The sequence below is a fragment of the Dasypus novemcinctus genome, chromosome 27, assembly GCF_030445035.2.
Source record: "Dasypus novemcinctus isolate mDasNov1 chromosome 27, mDasNov1.1.hap2, whole genome shotgun sequence".
NCBI classification, from domain to species: Eukaryota; Metazoa; Chordata; class Mammalia; order Cingulata; family Dasypodidae; genus Dasypus; species Dasypus novemcinctus.
Genome location: NC_080699.1, coordinates 27288635 through 27309014, shown reverse-complemented (window position 1 = coordinate 27309014; position 20380 = coordinate 27288635). Strand labels below are relative to the sequence as shown.

Here is a 20380-nt window from a genome sequence, read left to right as displayed (position 1 = left end):
AACATACATACATTGTATGTTATTAATACTAGGTGTTAATAAATAGGGTGATATACTGGGAAAAATATACCTAAAGCAAAATATGGACAAGAGTTAAGAGTAATATTTTAACATTCTTACATCAATTGTAACAAAAGTACCACACCAATAGTGTCAGTGATGGGGTAGATGAAAATGTTTTTTACTCTTTATTCTTAGAAAAGTGTTTTATATCACAGAAACAATGAAATATCCTTGTCAGTTACACTGTTTTACTCTGAGGCTTCTCTGAAAGTATATGCAGCCAGCTGCAGGTCAAAGCTTCATCTTCAGAAAAAAAAGAACTTTACACAAGAGGCAAGTGTATTTCTCAGAGACTTCGGATTGTTCCTATGCCAGCTGAGCTCTGAGACCCAGCAGAGGTGTGGTCAACTCCTCCTCTCCAGTCCTTTCGGCCTGCCCTGGACAACCAACAAAAAGATGATGATGCAGCAGTTCTATTCCAAAAGCAAGGAGTATCTTCAACTGTAAGCAAAACAATTCCATTCCTCTGCCCCATAAGCAATCAGAGTGGACATCATCCCAAATCCCTCAACATTGAGGAATGAACAAAAATAAGAGAAGGGTGTAACCACTGACTAAAGTGTAATTTGTTATTGTAGTTATTATCTTGTATTAACTGAGTAACTTGTAACATTGATATAAAAAATAATACAAGACTTAGAAACATCCAAAAACCCTGTGAAGGGTGTTACTGTCAGAAAGTATAAGGAGAATGCAAACTAAGCAATAATGAGATACCACCTCATGCCCTCTAAAATGGCTAAAATTAAAGACTGATGGAAGGATAATGAGTATGTGAACAAATTTAACTCATCATTGAGTGGGAATGCATAGCCTGGAAAAAGTTTTCACAGTTTCTTAAATTAAGCATACATCTACAGCAATTCTACTGATAAGTATTTACTAAAGAGAAATGAAAACACAGATCCATGCAAAGATTTGTACACATTTGTAGCAGCTTTATTTAAAATAACTCAAAACCAGATATAGCTCAAATATCCATCAATGGATACATGGATAAATTATGATGTACTACAGTGGAATACTACTCAGTCAAAAAGAATAGGAACAAATTACGGATATATACAATAGTCTTAATTAATCTTAAAATGGTCAACTCAATTACCGGACATTGTAAGGTCCTCCCATGGCCCACTGGGTGGACTGTGGGAGAGTGTGGGCTATGATGTGGATCATTGACCATGAGGTGCAGCAGTGCTCAGAGATGTACTCACCAAATGCAATGAATGTGTCATGATGATGGAGGAGAATGTTGCTATGGGGGGAGTAGTGGGGTGAGGGGGATGGGGCATACATGGGGACCTCATATTTTTTTAATGTAATATTTTAAAAAATGAATTAAAAAAAAACAAGGTCAACTAAAGAAAGCAAACACAAAAGCATTTTAATTATAAGAAATTCTAAACAAGCAAAATTAATCTCCAGTGACAGAAAGCAAATCAGTGGTTACTAGCACTGGGGCTGGGGAAGAAAATGACTTCAAGGGGAAATGAAAGTTTTTCTGGTGAAGAAAATGTTCTGCATCTTGAATGGGGGAAAGTGGTGGAAGAAGTTACACAGTTATATACATTTGCCAAAACTCACTGAACTTTCTAAAAAAAAATGGGTGCTTTGTACATAAATTATATCTCCATTAAGTTGATATAAAAAGAAAAACAATCCTAATGAAGTAGCAGACAAGTCACTACAGTAGCTGCTGTCTTAATACTGGAATGTGCACTAAGGCCCTACGTTTCGATTTGTTTGGTAGCAAGCCCAAGTTTTCATCTAAGTAAATGGCTTCAGAGGAAAACTAGAGTCTAACAGAGAAGATATAAAGAAATGATGCAAGATGTGAATAAAAGCCTTATAAATGAACACTTTTGTTTTGCGTGACTAACAAGCCTTGCTATCAGTATGCAGTTTTGGTGTGTGTTTCCTAAGCCATCAAGCTGATTAAGAAAAGCTGTCAAGTATGCAAATCTACGTTTTTGGAAGTTGAAATCTTGAGATAATAAGAAAATCAAATACATTATATCTCTAATGAAATGTCTGAGAAAACGTGATTAATAAAATATGTAAATGGTGTTAAATGTTTTGGAGAATTTGATCATTCAGATTTATGAGATAATTGTTAATTAAAATGAGAATGTCATTGCTCTTATTTTTACTGTACTTATAATAACAAGATTTCTAAATTGAGCTTAAGAGATTTAAGAAAAACTGTATTTTAATAAAGCAAATACTAATAAGACAAGTATTAAGTATTTTTCATTCCATACCAAAATCCTGCTTTGACAGTAAAGCTTGTTGACAAGACGGGTAGCACACTTCCTTCTTGACTTTCTTAATAATTTAGTTTATTCTGCTCTTTAGGGAAACTATATTTCTTTTATTTGATCTCAAAATCTTGGAGCCTGGTCTTATGCTTTATACTTTATAGCAAGGCATTTGTTTCCATAAAATTATTCAACAAATAATCTAGATATTTCACAGACCTTATAAAGACAATTTACAAATAAATATAATCTATCAATTTAAATTTTACTTAAATGATTTTAAGTAAATTTGTACCTGCCCCTCTCTAATTCACCTCATGCCTTTCACTCTCCAATGAAAGTATTTAGGCCTTTCCCCCTCAACTGATAGCTATTGAGGTCCTACCAAAGGTGTAATGGCAATCACTGACCCTAGAAAGAAGCATTAAACACAATTTACATGAATAACGTCAGCTATCGTTTAGTTGTGTGCTTCTAACTTATTTAATCTTATTGGGTAGGCATTATTTTCATAAACTTACAGATAGAGAAACCAAAGTCATGCAATATCTGCAAGTGGCAGAGCAATGACAATTGTCTACTTAATTAACTTCAAAGCTCTTTGCTACTACAGTTTCTCTGAGATGGAGAGTATACTCCAACTTAAGTTACTGAGATCCTCCTAGGTTTGCCCTTTCTTGGTTTCATCAACCAGTATTTTTTAGGGTCTTTTTTTTGGTATCCAGGGCACCATGTTAAGTGTCAACTATACAGATGCAACCATCCCTCTACTACTACTTGTTTTACTGATTCATATTTGGCTGGAACCTGGGGCACTGGTGGTTTTAATTTGTTTCCAGTGGAGGGTTTTGACTTTGGATGGGAAAAGAAAGCAGAGAGCGTATCCTTGATGCAGGGACCAATTCTGATCCCTTTTTATTTCTTCCTCTGACTCCAAGGCACTCAATAAATATACCTAAATGAATGAATGAGATACAAGTTGTTCACTAAAAAGGCAGCACCAGAATTTGCAGATTAAATATTTGCATCGAGTGCAGTATCTGGTACCTAGTAGGGCTCATTAACTATTTCTTGAAAGAATGACCCTTCCCTTAATTCATTAGATCATTCAGCAAAGTAGTCAGTGAACGGCAATCATTATCTTGGACTTTCTGTAAGGATGCATGGTTTAATACAGTGCTGACTGAGATACAGTCCTTATTTTGAAGGAATTTAAGGTCTATAATAAATAGTATGCACATAACTATAATAGATGATAAGAAGCAGTAAGTGCTGATCTAAGACTGTTGGTCATCTGTTTTGAGAGTTTGAAGAAGTTGGGAAGCCTAGAAAAAAGTTCTTTCCCCCTGCTGTTGGTTTTTTCCTTTGCATATCTTTTTTTGAGAGCTTGTTTGGAGGTTCTAGCAGGGGAGCGCAGCTACTCATATACCCTTGACTGAGGAATGGTCCTTCTCTAACGGGGAAGGTCCTACTCTTCGACCGAGCCCGCAGCTTCCGGAGGGACGCACGTGGAGGGGTGAGGGAGGGGACACCCGCCTGGCTGGCCAGATCAGCTGAATCAACCCTAGCTATCAAGGGAGTTACAGATGTCACAGCCAGATCGCCCTCACATCCTGCATATCTTTTTTAAATGTTCTCCTTGGCAATTTCATGGCTTCAGGCTTCTTTTTATCTGGATTAATCCCAAATGTCTTTGTTCTGATTTTTCTCCCTAGTTTCCATCTTCCTCCCAGATACAGTCCCTATATAAGCAATCTGCCTGCTCGGTAAACTCCTTGATTAAAAAATGAACCCATAATTCTCTCTCCCAAATCTATTCCTGATTCTTGAGAATGTGAGGAAGAATAATTATGACATAGGGGGATGAGAAGTAGGAAATTTGCAGCATTCAGTATTAGAGAGAAGATGAGGACTTCGTAAAGGTCTCTGGGTTTTTGAAGTGCATTCATTCGCTCTCCAACTACTTCCCAATTTCTACCATAAATGCAGAAAATGTAATCTTGATTTTCCTTCTCTGTGCTTTCTTATAAAAGGCTCAAAGTCAACAGAAATAGGTGTTTTTTTCCACTCACTATCCTTATGGGGAGGAACATAAATCCTCACTTCCGTGAATATCCTCTGACTTCTAACACAGAATAAGAGAATGCTGTGTAGAAAGATTGGGACTATCCTGATTAATAGACCAGAATTTGAGAAGGGTGGGAGGGCAAAGACTCACTAGTCTGATCATCTCTAACACCTCTGAGGGAACTTCCCTCTCCCCATAAAATCATATTCCTTCTTCTCTATAAGAATCTGAACAAAATTTTAACACTCGTAATTGGGGTTGTGGAATTGGGTCTGAAACATTTCTGAGCTCATTCACCTCTTCAATGCCTTTATTTCCTTAGGACTCTCAAAAAGAGGAAAAATATTGCAAGGATATGGCAAATTGGCTAGCTGTTCAAGGAACTGGTTTGCCTTTCCTCCCAGGCATACAGCTAGGCACATTTCCTAGATCTCTTACAGTAAAAGAGGCCATAGATGGAGTTTTGTCCAAAGGAATATGGAAAGAAGTTTCAGGTGTGGCCCATTAAAATTTCTCACATGCAAACTTTGCCTTTTTTCCCTACCTGCTCCTTAACAAAGAGGCCTCTCTGGACTGTGAGAAAGAGCCACAAGATGGAAGGAGTCTGGGATTCAGAATGGCAAGATGGAAAGCTGCCCAATGACCAGAAACATCCACATTGGATTCTGCCTGAGAGAGAAAAGACCTTGGGAAAGTTACTTAACTTCTCTGGCCCATTTTTCTCATGTGAAGGACTTATAACAGTGCCTGACCAATAGGAAAAGCTCAATGTCAGCGGTCATTGTTATTAGAAAAAGTTTGCTTCACTTTAATTTCCTTCTCTTTCTTAGGCAAAGTAGAGGACAGGAGGTGGGGGGGGGGGAGGGGGGGAGAGGGGCAGGACAGGATAAATGCAAAGCACTCAGCTCCATTTACAAAATACCAAATGGTACATTGGTAAATTGGTACACTGAAGTAAGATGACATTATAACAGTAACTCAGTGAGAAAAAAAATTCTTTTCTGAATACCAGGCATTGAATTTTATGCTGACCTCTTTCAAAAACACTCAAAATCTAATAAGCATGCAAAGTATAAAAAAAAAAATGATACCCCTTCTCTCTTTTTCCCATTGACACTGAGCATATGGAGAACGTTCTAAAGTCTTGACGATCCACATTGCTTTCAAGGTTTCAAATTGACACAAAATTTGTACAAAGAATTCTTTGTGCTGCCACAATATATAACTGATACACTTTAATAACAGACATAAACAATTTTTATAGATTTCACATAAATAGCTTATAGAATGCCTTTACAAACCATGTTTCTTCAATATATTTATATTACAACACACAAAATTTCTTTATGAAAGCATTTTTTAAATCATTTGCAGAGGAAGTGTAGAAGAGAGGGGAAGAGGGATAACAAGATTTCAAAAATGGTATTCATTGACTGGCCTAAATATTTGGCAATTATTTTCCTTTATAGAAAATTATAGGTTCACAACTTTGAAACATATCGAAAGTGCAGTGCATCAATTTAATTTTTAAAAAATCAGTAGTGTCAAATATATTTTTCAGGTATCAAATTCCCCCTTCTAAATATATTCTCAGATTCATAAATTTTAGACCCATGAAATAATGATTTTAAGTAATAAGTATCAAAATCTTTAAATAATCCCATATCTGGATTAAGTCATGGTAGACTTGATATTTTTAAAGATTCCAATTTATTTCTTCATCAGTAAAATATGATCTTTGACAATGACCCCAGAGAATGTGCTTCTTATGTGTAGGAAGATGATAATCTTCTCTTACAGTTGCTATTAATTAGGCCATTTACATAGCCACTAATTTATCAGTATTTTCACATTGACATTTCTACTTGGAGCATCATTATTATCCCAGCACTGAAGACTCAAATCATTCTTGAAACAGGAACCACTTGATATTAGTATTTCTTTGTCGTAGTGCTTAGTCATGGTATTATTAAGCACAATGAATTTTTCTTAATGAATGTGGGTGGATTAAGGCAAAAAGAACATAACCTAGCCCCCTCAATAATTTGTTCTCTTTCTGGCTTTTTAAGAATTGTCGTTGAACTACAAATCTGCTGGCTGGAAAGACACAAGTTTTCCCTTTTAGCTTAGGCATTTTAAGCATGAGGTCAAAATCTTGGTGTTCAGAGAATCTTCCTTTCACCTACCATTAAGATCACTCCTCAGTGGTATCCCGATGCTGATTTCAAATGATACCATTTATTTGCTATATGGTAATATATGTAGAATTTGCCTCGTTAAAAATATTTAAGATTAATTAGGTAATAATCTACTCAGTCTTTGTAGGCTCTCCACTGAATAATCTTTCATTTTTGCAACCATTTTCTGCATGGCTGTTACCTTTTTTTCCCATCTTCTTCACATAGCTAAGTGGTCCTGTCCCTTCAAAAGATGAAGGATATTTGAATGAGCCTCCAATTCTATCCCACAATGTGAAATATTGTCCATAGTTATACTCAAAGAACACATGGTGGTCTGTATGATGAGCAGAGCCATTAATAAAGGGTCTTAAGAGTTGGGGTACACGAAAATCACCATCATGAATGGAAATTGTCCAGATATTGACCAAAACGTATAAACCTAAATAAACCACCTTATGTAAAGGAAAGATAAAAGGGTATAAATGGTAAGGTAAACCCTGAAGGAAACCATCCAAAGGGTGAAAAGCATGACTTGCAAATGGAGTTGGAATCTTCCAAACATGATGAGGCTTATGTATGCGCTATAGAAGAAAAGGACATCATTAGCACCATAAACTTTACCCAGTTTACCAACATTCAACTTAACTTTTTGTACTCATGGTGCCAAAACGGCCTAACTGAAGGATCCCTTTGAAATTACCAAAAACCACTTTATAAAATGTTGCCCTTCTTTACCCCAAAACAGGCCCCCCAAAAAAGAATATGAATAAAATGGACCTGGTACCTGTCATAACTATAGCTATTTAAGTATTTTAATATAGTTAGAGGAAATCCTTGGACATAAAAGATTATAAACAGAATTTGTAATCATATGCTGGTAACGGGTCATAATTTCTTCTATTTCACCTACAGATGGCTGTACCTTATATAAAAGCCTATGATGAAGGCCTCTGTGGATCCAGTAGATTAGCATGTCGGTGAAAAAGAGGAAGGATATTACACTAAAGATGATTTGAAACCAACCTAGAAGAGAAAGGATGGACAGCATAATCAAGATTTAGCTTCCAGAATCACCTTTCATACACCCATGTAAATGCAAAATGTGATTCTAGGCTCAAATACTATAAACTATCTGTTTTGGCTAATTCAATACATTGTAAATGAATCTTTAACTTCTTAGAAACTGCTCTAAAGTATTTCCTCATTTCCCTCTTATAAGAACCTATAATGCCCTACCTACAATATTTAACATACAATTAATCCCCTTAAGACATATCTTTACATATTATCTACCTGCCTAGAATTTTATGTTCCACTAAATGCTTACGCCTAGCATTTACTCCATAACCCAATGCTTTCTGATCTCTCCAATCTAATCCTTCCTATACTTTTGCCCTAACTAGGCAGATTACTCAATCTCCTCCCAACCTGTCTTGAAAGTCTTACCTCTCTGCCTTTACTCATATTACACTTAATTAGAATGCTTTCCCTCTCTCTTCATTTTTAATTATTTCTTTTTTTAAATTGTGGTAATATATACACAACATAAAATTTCCCACTTTAACTACTTTCAAGTATATAATTCAGTGATGCTAATTATATTCATAATGTCACACTATCCTCACCACTGTCCATTTCCAAAAATTTCCCATCACCCCAAAAAGTAACTCCACACCTGTTAAGCATTAGCTTCCTGTTCACCCTCTTCCCAACCCTGGTCATCTGTAGTCTACTTTGTGTCTCTATGAATTTGCATATTATAGATATAAGGGAAACCATATATCTGCCCTTTTGTGTGTAGCTTATTTCACTCAACATGATGTCTTCAAGGTTCATCCATGTTATCACATGTATCAGAACATCATTCCTTTTTACAGCTGAATAATGTTCCATTGTATAGAGAGATCAAATTTTGTTTATTCATTTGTTGATGTGCATTTGGGTTGCTTCCACTTTTTGGGCTATTGTGAATAATGCTTCTCTGCCTCCCTTTATTTCTATTTATAATCCTACCTATTTGTTAAGGTCCAGCCAACTTATCACTCCACTCCAGGGTGTCATTTCTGTTCTTTCCTCTAAATAAATAACTGCTTAGTACAGAACAGGGCTGTTGGTGCCAGCAAACCTGGGTTGAAGTCCCAGATCCACCACTTATTTGTTAAGTGACCTGGGCAAGTTATTTAAACTCTCTGTGCACAAAATTTCCTTACCTATACAATAATAATAACATATAATACTTCGCTCATGAAATTGTTGTGAAAATTAGATGGTCTACTACATGTCAAGAGCTTACAACTAGAGCTGGCACTCAGTATACACTCGATAAATATTAACTACTATTATTACTTTCTATATACTAGATACTAGAAATATATCCTGATGAAATAATTTCAAAACTTCGCAAAAGTTCAGTGACTGCACGGCTGTTTATAATAGAGAAAAAAGGAACAGCCAAAAGGTCTAACAATTAGGGATCACTTACATAAATAATGGCTATCCATACAATGAAATAATATAACTTAAATACTAAAAGTGTCATTATTACTTGATATAAAAATATGGCCATGTAAGAGCTTCCACGATTTAGAGGCTACATCACTGTGCTGGGAAAGTGATGTGGACCAACTCCAGGTGGAGGGGACATGCAAGCTGGCATTTAAGACCCTCCCAAACCTCTCCCCATGTGTCTCTTCTTTTGGCTTCTTCTTATATGTATCCTTTTATGATAATAACATATAATTGTAAGTATAAATATATATATGGCCAAAATTATTGCTAAGAGGAAAAAAAAGCAAGGTCGAAACCAGTACGCATAGCAGGATTTCAGTTTTGTAATGTAGATAGTGACATATACAGGAATAAAAAAATGGGAGGAAATATGCCAGAAGATTTATAGTTTTCAAGTAGCAGGATAATAGATTTTTTTTTTTAAAGATTTATTTTTATTTATTTAATTCCCCTCCCCTCCCCTGGTTGTCTGTTTTCTGTGTCTTTTTGCTGCGTCTTGTTTCTTTGTCCGCTTCTGTTGTCGTCAGCGGCACGGGAAGTGTGGGCAGCGCCATTCCTCGGCAGGCTGCTCCCTCCTTCGCGCTGGGCGGCTCTCCTTATGGGTGCACTCCTTGCGCGTGGGGCTCCCCTACGCAGGGGACACCCCTGTGTAGCACGGCACTCCTTGTGCGCATCAGCACTGCGCATGGGCCAGCTCCACATGGGTCAAGGAGGCCCGGGGCTTGAACCGCAGACCTCCCATGTGGTAGACGGACGCCCTAACCACTGGGCCAAAGTCCGTTTCCCGATAATGGATTTTTTTAAAAATGTGTTTTCTGAATTTTCAGCTATTATCATGTGCTATGTTTTTAGACGTTTATTTCAATAAAGATATAAGGAAACAAATGCAAGGACCTTTCTTTGATTGTTCCACACTTCCTCCAGGCACAATCTAATCTACAACAACACTTTAAAAGTGACAGAAATCACTAAAGAAATGCACATATGTGGCAAGACATAAATCCAGTAAAGTAGAACATTAAAAATTATTGGCAATACCACCTTGAAAAAGAAGAACGAAATTGGAGAATTCATTTTAAATCTTATTATAAAGCTAGAGTAATCAAAACAGTGTGGTGCTGTCACAAGGACAGACATATAGACCAATGGAATCAAATTGAGAGCTCAGAAATGAACCCTCACATCTATGGTCTTTCACAAGGTCACCAAGTCTACTCAATGGGGAAAGGACATCTCTTCAACAAATGGTGCTGACAAAACTAGATATCCATATGCACAAGAATGAAGGTGGACCTTTACCTCACCCCATATACAAATATTAGTCAATATGGATCAAAGTCCTAAATATAAGAACCAAAACTATAAAATTCCTATAAGACATTATATTAGTCAGCCAAAGCTGTGCTGATGTAAAATATCAGAAATCTGTTGGCTTTTATAAAGGGTATTTATTTGGGATAGAAGCTTACAGTCACAAGGCCCTAAAGAATCCAAGCAAGGTACCATAAGAGGTACTTTCTCACCCAAAGTCATTGGCCATGTGTTGGAGCAAGATGGCAGGCAATGTCTGCAAGGGTCCAGGCTTTCTTCTTCTTCTTAGGGTTCCATGGTCCCAGCCCCTTCCAATCTCAGCTATAGGCTGGTATAAAGCTTTTCTCTCTCCAGGCTCAGCTGCAGTTGTAGGCTATTAGGCTCATCTCTCTTCCCAGGGCCTCTGCTATGTCTGCAGAGCCGTCTTTATTCCTCTGTGTTCTTCTTCTGTGTGTTTACTTCCTAGGGCTCCAGCTCAAAAACTCCAAACTCCCTTCTACGCAGTACAGTTTTTCTGTGACTCCCAGCCCACCAAGGGGGCAGGGACTCAATGACCTACTAATATGGCCCTATCAAGGCCTTAAACATTATTTAATCAAGTGAAACCTCTGAATCCAATATAATCTAATATGCCCAGAGGAACAAACCAATTTATAAACATAATCCAATATCTATTTTTGGAATTCATAAATATCACACTGCTACAGACATATAGGGAAGCATCTTCAGGACTTGTGTTAGGCAATCATTCTTAGATTTTATAACAATAGCATAAGCAAGAAAAGAAAAAAAAATGAGACTTCATCAAAAGAATAAACTTTTGTGCATCAAAGGACTTCATCATGAAAGTACAAAGACAACCTACTTAATGGGAGAAAATATTTGGAAATCATATATTTGATAAGGGTTTACTAACCAGAATATATAATGAAAGTCTATAGCTCAACAACAAAAAAGACAAACAACCCATAAAAAAATGGGCAAAAGAGTTGAACAATTCTCCAAAGAAGATATATAGATGGCCAATAAGCACATGAAAAGATGTTCAATATCCTTAGTCATTAGGGAAATGCAAATCAAAATCACAATGAGATACCACTCACACTCACTAGAATGGCTATTATTTTAAAAAATAGAAATAGGAATCCTCATACATTGTTGGTGGGAATATAAACTGGTACAACTGTTGTGAAAAAGTTTGGCATTTCCTCAAAAAGTTAAATACAGAACTACCATATGACCCAACAATGCTACGTCCAGATATACCCCAAAGAACTGAAAACAGGGCCTTGAACAGATATTTATATCTTAATGTTCACAGCAGCATTAGTCACAATAGCCAAAAAGGTGGAAACAACTCAAGTATCCATCAACAAATGAATGGGTTAAAAAAAATGTGATATATAAACCCTGTGGAATATTGTTCAGCTGTAAAAAGGAATGAAGCACTGATATATGCTATACAATAGACGAACCCTGAAGACATCATGTTGAATGAAATAAGCCAGACATATAAGGGCAAATATTGTATGATTTCACCTATATGAAATACCTATACTATGGATATTCAGAGAGACACAAAGTAGAGTACAGGTTACCAGGGTTGGGGGTGGTAGTGGGAATGGGGAGTTAAAGCATAATAGGTATTAGGTTTCTGTTTGGGGTGACAGGAAAGTTCTGGTAATCGATGGTGGTGAGGGAAGTACAACATTGTGAATGTGATTAATTCCAATGAATGGTATGGTGTGGAGTGGCAAAGATGGGAATATTTATGTTGTATATATGTTTCCACAATTGAAAAAAAGACAACAAGAATTAAATGCAACATCTGAGTCTGGACTAGAACTAATTATTGAGGAGAAAAGGTCCAAAAAGACATTAATGGAGCTATAAAAATACTGGAATATCTACTGTAACCTTTGTATCAAAGTTAAATTGCTTGAACTTGATAAATGTATTAAAGTGGTTACATAAGTAATATCTTTGTTCTCAGGAAAGGTACATGGAAGTATTACGTGTTCAAGAAGCGTGATATTACACATCATGTATACATGCTTGGAAAAGAGATAAAGAGTTAGACAGAAAGACAGCTGGGTGGGTGGATGAATAGAATGCTATCACACACACACAAAAATGTGGCAAAATGTTAAGTGGAACTGGGTATCTGGGGGGTGGACAACTGGAGTTCTTGGTAGGGGTTTGTATTATTTTGCAACTGTCCTGTCAGTTTGACGTTATTTCAAAATAAAAAGTTAAGAAGAAAACAAAAACAAACAACTTGTAATTATTTTAAAAAAAGAAAAAAGAGAAGATTTGGTTCTTTAAAGAAACCAACATGTGCTCATACCACCCTCCTCTGAACACTCAAAGTGTTTACTTACCAAATGGAAATTCTCCTATGTCTTCATATAATTTACTGTAACCTTTCAGCTCTAACAGGAACAATCCAACAGTGGGAATACTCATCCATGGCAATGACTGGACAGTATACTTAATCTCTCGATAGACCTGATTCTGAAAATCAAATTAACAATAGTTAAAACTATAAATTCGATCTGTCAATACATACTCTATGTCAAACAAAACCAACACAAATTGTTTTGGATTGGATTTATAAAATCTTTTATCTAAGGTGGGTGGGTGGGGCTTACCTCCAAGTTGTCTATTAAAATTTTAATATGTGAGAATTGGTATTCAAGAAAAATATTATTTTTGTACTGAACAAATGCAGTATTTTAAACTTTGAAATTTTTCTCCTTCTCACAAAATCTACATTCTAAATTTCTATTTCAGGAAAAACCATTTCTTTCATAAATAACTCCTATTCCAAATACAATCCTCTATGTTTTTCAGCCCTACAGTAACTGACAAATACAAATAACTGAATGAGAAAAATGATTGTAAGCAACTCTCAAACTACCTAGTTTGAATTCCCTATCAAAGAAAAATATACTTAGTAAAAACATATTTCAGTTTGAGGAAGTCATAAATTAAAATAATTGCATAGTTGTATGCATTTGTTTATTCTTTCTTATTTGCAAAGAAATTCCTATCTAAGTTCCCAGCAAAATACCAGGCTTAGAGACTTAAAAAAAAAAAAAATGGTTGGATTCATTGGGTTCATTTATTTGTTTAAAGGGAAGGAGACAGAGGATTAGCCCTACCAAAAATATCTAACCCATCTGTGGCTGGTTTTTAAAATGTTATTTAATGGATATATATAACCAATTTAATCTGAAAATCTCACAAATATAGCACACTGTTATTTTACTGTAATGGTAGTTAGAAAATAAAATCACTTACCTCTAAAAATTGTGGATGTTTCATCAATGAATGATCATAGACAACATAATAGCTCAGTGTTGCAAAGACAAAATAAAGGATATAAGCACCAAGATTTGTTACAATCAGGAGACTAATAGTTTGTCGGAAGATTTCATCTTCTGGCCACGTAGACGGATATACATAGGGTGTAAAAAAATAATAATCTGCAGCACTGAGCACAAGATCCATTTTAGCACCTAAAGGGTAAACACATGCAACAATTACTGAGCATGCTTACATTTTTCTAAGCTAATTTTTAAGAAAAGCTATATTTGAAGTTCCTAATTTAAGAATAACTATACATACTGCATGTCTGCTGCTTTGAAAACCCTCACAAGGGATCTTTACCATCTCTAGTCCAATCTCTTTATATTATACACATGGTGACCCTGAAGCTCAGATAAAGAAACCAAGGCCCAGGGAGGTTAACTTTTTTTTTTTCTCTGTGGTCTTCAAGCTGATACGTGCCATAGTCTAGATCTAATTCCATATTAGTAGTTCTTTTCTATTGTGTAGACGTGTTGAGCCAATGCAACAGAGGCAGTTATGTCCCATGAACCCTAAGGTATTTATCAGGCTACTTACAGAGAATATTTGTCAGTACCTGTTCTAGACGCTTAAAATGAGAAAAACTTTAGTCAGTTTAACAAATATTTAAGTCTATTCTATATTCACAGTCCTGTTATAATACAGTTCAACAGCATTTCTAGCCAACTGTTTTCAGTTGGCCATGGAATCCATCATTTATGATCAACTTACTCATTTTCACTGCCCTTTTTCTACAGGAAAATGTGTTCAGCATTCTAAAACATCTTATTTTTAATTGAATTTTAACAAAAACAGCCTGCAAACTGCCTCCCCACATTAGATTTCAGGCATTCAAATGGCCTTTATCTGCTACATATTGGGCGACATAAATAAACACCAATTTATGAAATATAATTGCCTGTAAGGAAAACATTAAAAATACTTATTAACTTATTTATCTGTAGTCTATTTCCTCCACTAGATTATAAGCTCTAAAGAGCAAGGATTTAGAAAGTCTTTTAAAAAATACATTAAGGTCAAAAAGATCAAATTGATATATAAAAGATACACAATGAGAAGTCCATCATGTGTCTTTGTATCATACATCTCACTTCTGGTTCCATGGGTAACCAAATTTATTTACTCTGATTGAATCTCTTAAAGCACTTTCAATGTAAAATCGAACTACACTTTTTTTATTTCGTGTTTTCCTTACAAAAAGTGCCATACTATGTACACTAAGTTCCTTGCTTTTTTTTCACTTAACAATACATCTTGGGAAGTGGATGTGGCTCAAGATTTGGGCTTCCACCTACCATATGGGAGGTCCCGGGTTTGGGTCCCAGTGCCTCCTAGAGAAGGCAAGCTAGCATGGTGGGCAGGTGCAGGGAGCTGACGCAACAAAAGAGACACAAAGAGGAAAGACACAACAAACACCAGGGAAATGAGGTGGCTCAGGTGATCAAGCACCTCTCTTCCACATGGGAGGTCCCAGGTTTGGTTCCCGGTGCCTCCTAAAGAGAAGACAAGCAGACACAGAGCACACAGCAAATGGACACAGAGAGCAGACAGCGACTGTAAATGAGGGATGGGGGGATAAATAAAGTAACTCTAAAAAAAAATGCACCTTGGCAATCTTTTTTTTGGGTAGCTATATATAATGAAACACAGTCTTTTTAAATTTAACAATTTTATTGAGCTCTAATTCACATACAGTATAAATCACCCTTTTAAAGTATACAATTCGGTGGTTTTTAGTGTGTTTATAGAGTTGTGCAACCATCATCACTATTCAATTTCACTTCATCATCCCCAAAAGAAACCCTAAACCATTAGCAGGTACTCCATTCCCCCACCCTCCAATCCCTGGAAAACAGTAATCTATTTTCTGTCTCTGTAGATTTGCCTATTCTGGACCTTCAATATAAATGGTATCATGTACAATATGTGGCCTCTTCTGTCTGCTTTCATGTAAATGAAGACATTTATCATAATGTCTTCAAGGTACATCCATGTTGTGGCACGTATTAATACTTTATTCTTTTTTCTGGCCAAATATTCCATTGTGTAGATACATCTCAATTTGTTTATTCACTCATCAATTGGTGGATATTGGTTGTCTCTACTTCTTGGCTATTTTGTACAATGCTGCCGTGAACATCTATGTACAAGTTTGTGTGTGGAGATATAGTTTTAATTCTCTGTGATACATAAAAGTGAAATTGCTGGGTATATAGTAATGTGTTTTACATTTTGAGGAACTGCCAAACTGTGCTCCAAGGCAGCTGCATTTTTCAATCCCACCAACAATGCGTGAGGGTCCTAATTTATCCACATTGTTGGCAACACTTGTTTTTGTCTGTCTTTTGGAAATCTGATTTCCTTCCCCACCCTAAGATTTTGCTATTGCTGTTAGGTGACTTTAATGAATTCTGTAGCATCTGTACTTTTTGTCTTAAGTAGCTACTGAATTGTCTACTCGGTTAGCTTAGTGGTCAGCTAACGATTGGGCAGAATTCCTTAAACGCCTTGACCCAATAAGTCTTCCAGCCTTTCTTGAGGGGCTGTTCATATATGCTGGGCCATGGTTTCAAAACTTCTACAGGCAACTTAAACTCTAACCTAGCCTTCATTTCCTGCTTGCACAGACACTCTCAAGTGCAGCCAGAGGTGAGAGATTAGGGCCTTCTCTAGTATTTCTTAGACATGTGCACAGCCCTGCTCATAGGAAGCATTCTAGATTTCCAGGAAAATGTCAGAGCTTTTCTAAGTCTATATGTTATCTCATTCCTCAGTGATTCTCCTTAAGTATTTGGTCAGCCTCTTGTTAGCCCTGATGGGTAATGCTGCCTCAGGCAGCTGCAGTATTAAACAACTGACAATGATTGTTCGAACAAACAAGTTGGGGACAGGATTAAGGATTGTCCACACTGGGTGCAGTCTGGGTTAAGTCAAATAAACACAAGACTTGAGAAAAAAGCTTTCCAGGTTGCTGCCAGAGATGTCACAGAATGACAGTTCCCTGGGTTGGGGCTTTCTGGGGAGCTGCATACTTATCCCTTCCCCTCCAGTGGCTGCTAGGCTGCTGGTTTTCACTCTATTAAAATAGTTATGGGGCTACTGGTTTTCAAGGCTACCTTAGAGCTGGGGAAAGAGGGATGGAAATAAGACAAGTTTAAATGCTACAAAGCTCACTGTTCTGTGATTCAGTAAATTTTTCTCAAGTAAATGTTCCTACCAGTGTTACAAGCTTTGAGTTAATTTCCAGAGTTCTAAAAAAGTTGATTTTGACAACTTTTGCCAGCAGTCTTGTTGCTTTCATGTAGGAGTGGATTTCTGGAGGTTCTTATACTGCTATTCTGGAAGTCACCACTACTTCCTTTCATATAGAATAGTCCACCATTCTTAACATATTTGGCATTGGATATATTTCAGAATTAATAATTTTTTAATTTTATGATGATCGGGACAATATCCTGTCATCAAACACATTAACCTTTGTTTAGAAGAGATATGAATAGTAACACTGAGATAAATGTACAGTATAAGTAGTATTATAGTTCCTTTTTATGGTAATAATTTATGTAGTAATAAACTAATAGTGACAGTGATAAGAAAGTAAATACTATTTCTATTTTTATTGGATTGAACATAAATACCAATATTTCTACATCCAGTAAATATTCACTACATCTACTTGCTTGAGTATCTTAGAGAGATGCATCCATCAAGTTGGGATTTGACATCGATGATAAGCCCAGGTAAGGATTCTCAAGGAATAAAACTACCCAAGACAGCCCTCTGAAAAGATTTCTACTAACGTCATACCTCATTAATATATGCTTCTCCCTAAAAATTGCTGGTAAATTGCTTACCTTAATCTCGTTTCTCATATTGTCTTCTGCGATTTTTCTATCTGTGCTCACAATGTAGCCACTGTTGTCATCACTAATATTGACATTACTATCTTAATGCTTATGTGTATTTCCACAACCTTTCAGCAATTTCCCAACAACTCAAGGAATATGTAATAGATGCATCATGATCAGTGTTTCTTTGATGATCCCATAACTTATTTATGCTTTTAGTTGTTAAATATATGGTGTAACTGAGGTTATCATCTTCACATGAGACTCTTATAAAATCACATACTATCGACAGATATCTCGTTGATTCTGTTTCCCAAATAACAAAATAACAAAAAAGCTAAACATCAGCAATAAACAGCAAAGGTAGGCATATCTGGTAGGTATGATAAGACACAACAGGAGCCTGAGTCAGCTGAAGTCAGGTTTTGCCATCAAATAAGTCTGGGTGCCAAATTTAAATTAAATAAATAAATAGATAGACAGACAGATAGATAAGTAAATAAATAAAACAAAAACAAATAACTTTTGGTTTTCAGGGCTTTCCAGACTTGGAAATTGTGAGTAAGGTACTATGGACCTGTGTTCCTCTGTGAGACCCCACTGTTGTTTATTTACCCAAACACCCACATATAGACAGTTTTAATCTGTTGTGATTACAATGATGTCACAGTGAATAAACCCTGTACTGAGGGTTTTCTACAAGACTAAGTGCTAGGAAAGACTAATTGCATTAAAAACTTTGGTAGCTATTGCTAAATTGTTCTCCATAAAGGACATACTACTGTGAAAGAACGCAAGCAATGTAAGATAACACCTGTTTCCCGACAACCTCACCAACAGTGTATTGTCAAACTTATGGATATTTGTCAATTTGATAGGATAGAAAGAGTTACTCAGTATAGATTAACATTCATCATTTAGAGTATTTCATATATTTAGATTAATTTAAATTTTCTTTTTTGTGAACTATCTTTTTGTATCCTTTGTTATTTCTTCCAGTGGGTTTTTGTCTCATTTTAAAAATCAATTTCCAGAAACTCTTGTATTTCTACATGTATTTAATAGTTATTTCTACTTTAAAAAACAAAAGAAAACATGATGGTGATAAAAAGACAGTTAACTTACTAGAAAGCTTTGGTAAAAGAACAGGCTGCCACAAACTTTCCAGTTTGGAAAATTTCTCCACTAAGATAATGTTTTCTTCTCCAATACCACTTCCAAATTTACTCTGCTCTAACACAGTGGTGTTAGTATACACAGTTTTTCTTTTCACAATGTTAAAATAATAGATTATTTCCCATTCCTTTCTAGCCTTTCCGAACCGCGGATTGTTGTCCCTTCATCCTAATTAAAGTCGCAACAACTACTGCAGTGGTCATGAGGTCACAGATACTGACCAATTCTTCAACCAAAGTCCTTTGCTCCTTTAAAAAAAATCAAGATTAACTTTGCTTTTGAAAAGAAGCTAAATATGAAACGGCCCTTATTTTTAATAGCATGCATGTGTACTGTCCATCATGCTTTCTTTTTCTATTAAGTATATATTATACCTCCCCCACCCAAATAATAAATAAATCCCTCCAAGAACAGTGAAATCCGTGGCAAAATGTTCAGTGAACAATAATCTTCCCTTGGATAAGAGATCTGCAATAGCCAACATCAAATATTCCACTTTCCACATCAATGATACAGTTTTAGACTTACTGGTATTCTACTGAAGAACTATTTTGACTCTAGCAATTGAAGAAATTGTATCATTGATGTGGAGACAGTGGCTGGGGTAGTTGCTGAGGGCAGGGAGAGGGAAGAAGAGATGTGATGTGGGGGCATTTTTGGGACTTGGAGTTGTCCTAAATTATATTGCCGGGACAGATGCTGGGCATTATATATCCTGCCACAACCCACTGAATGGACTGGGGGAGAGTGTAAACTACAATGTAAACTATAATCCACGCAGTGCAGCAGTGCTCCAAAATGTCACCAAATGCAAAGAATGTGCCACAATGATGAAAGGGGTTGTTGATGTGGGAGGAGTGGGGTGGGGTGTAGGGTATATGGGAACCTCCTATATTTTTTTAATGTAATATTTTTTTGTGATCTATGTATCTTAAAAAAAAAGGCAATTAAATTTTTTTAAAAATTCCACTTTCTTCAAGCCCATCCATATGTCTGTCCAGGCTTCCTCATCCGTCCTGAAATACCTGTTCTCTTCGGACAAAGGGACCCTAAACCAGAGGTCTCGGTTTGGCAGCAATCTTCCCGCCAGCTCCCACCTGCGTGGGTCCCTTGCGCCCCGCTCTTGCCCATCACTGCCCCATTGCCTGGCATAAGGTTGCCGGCCTACCTGCCAGAATCCTCCGGAGCGCGCAGCAGTACTCAGGTCAGTGTCACTGCCCTACCCTCGGCTCCTGCCCAGTGCCGGCATTTAAGAGGCATTCAATGAACGCTGCGGCAGGTTGAAAGAGAAAGGTTCCGGCACACTCACAACCTTTCTCTCCCTCGGCCGGGCCCTGTTTGCTGGATTCTTCCCCCAGGTCCTTTACTTCCTCTCACCTCCTGCCCTAGCACTCCCGCCGTCCCTACCTTAAGAGGTTCGTCCGCGTTATTGCCACTCCAGGTTCCAAGTTAGCGGAGGAGGTGGGGAACCTCCCAGAGCTAGCTGCGGCAAGGAAGGCAGCCAACGCGCCCCACGCACCGAACGTCAGGGGCCGCCAGCCAATCAGGGGCGGGCGGCATAAGCTGATATGACGGCGGATCGCGCGATTCGGCCGC

The 20380-nt window shown here is 36.9% G+C and overlaps 1 protein-coding gene across 2 annotated transcripts; it reads right to left on the bottom strand.

The window, feature by feature from the left end:
• Positions 1-980: 980 nt before the first annotated feature.
• SC5D (sterol-C5-desaturase) lies at positions 981-20354 on the bottom strand. 2 transcript variants are annotated; one of them, XM_004459530.3, is made up of 5 exons: positions 20192-20354; positions 13692-13909; positions 12770-12902; positions 7492-7592; positions 981-7150 (listed from the first exon to the last, which is right to left on the bottom strand). In XM_004459530.3, the coding sequence occupies exons 2-5, from the start codon at positions 13899-13901 to the stop codon at positions 6698-6700; spliced, it is 897 nt and encodes a 298-aa protein (XP_004459587.1). In that variant the 5' UTR covers positions 13902-13909; positions 20192-20354; the 3' UTR covers positions 981-6697. The 2 variants fall into 2 exon arrangements, with proteins under 2 accessions (XP_004459587.1, XP_004459588.1); XM_004459531.4 differs by having other exon boundaries at positions 19953-20290.
• Between the last annotated feature and the right edge of the window lie 26 nt (positions 20355-20380).

Bases quoted from the DNA above. Each gene is read 5' to 3' on its own strand.
- SC5D (XM_004459530.3), bottom strand. From the start codon at position 13,901: ATGGATCTTGTGCTCAGTGCTGCAGATTATTATTTTTTTACACCCTAT. The intron at 12,903-13,691 runs GTAAGTGATTTT...TTTGATTTTCAG, and splicing joins AACATCCACAATTTTTAGAG to AATCAGGTCTATCGAGAGAT. The intron at 7,593-12,769 runs GTAAGTAAACAC...TTTCTCTTCTAG, and splicing joins CATAGGAGAATTTCCATTTG to GTTGGTTTCAAATCATCTTT.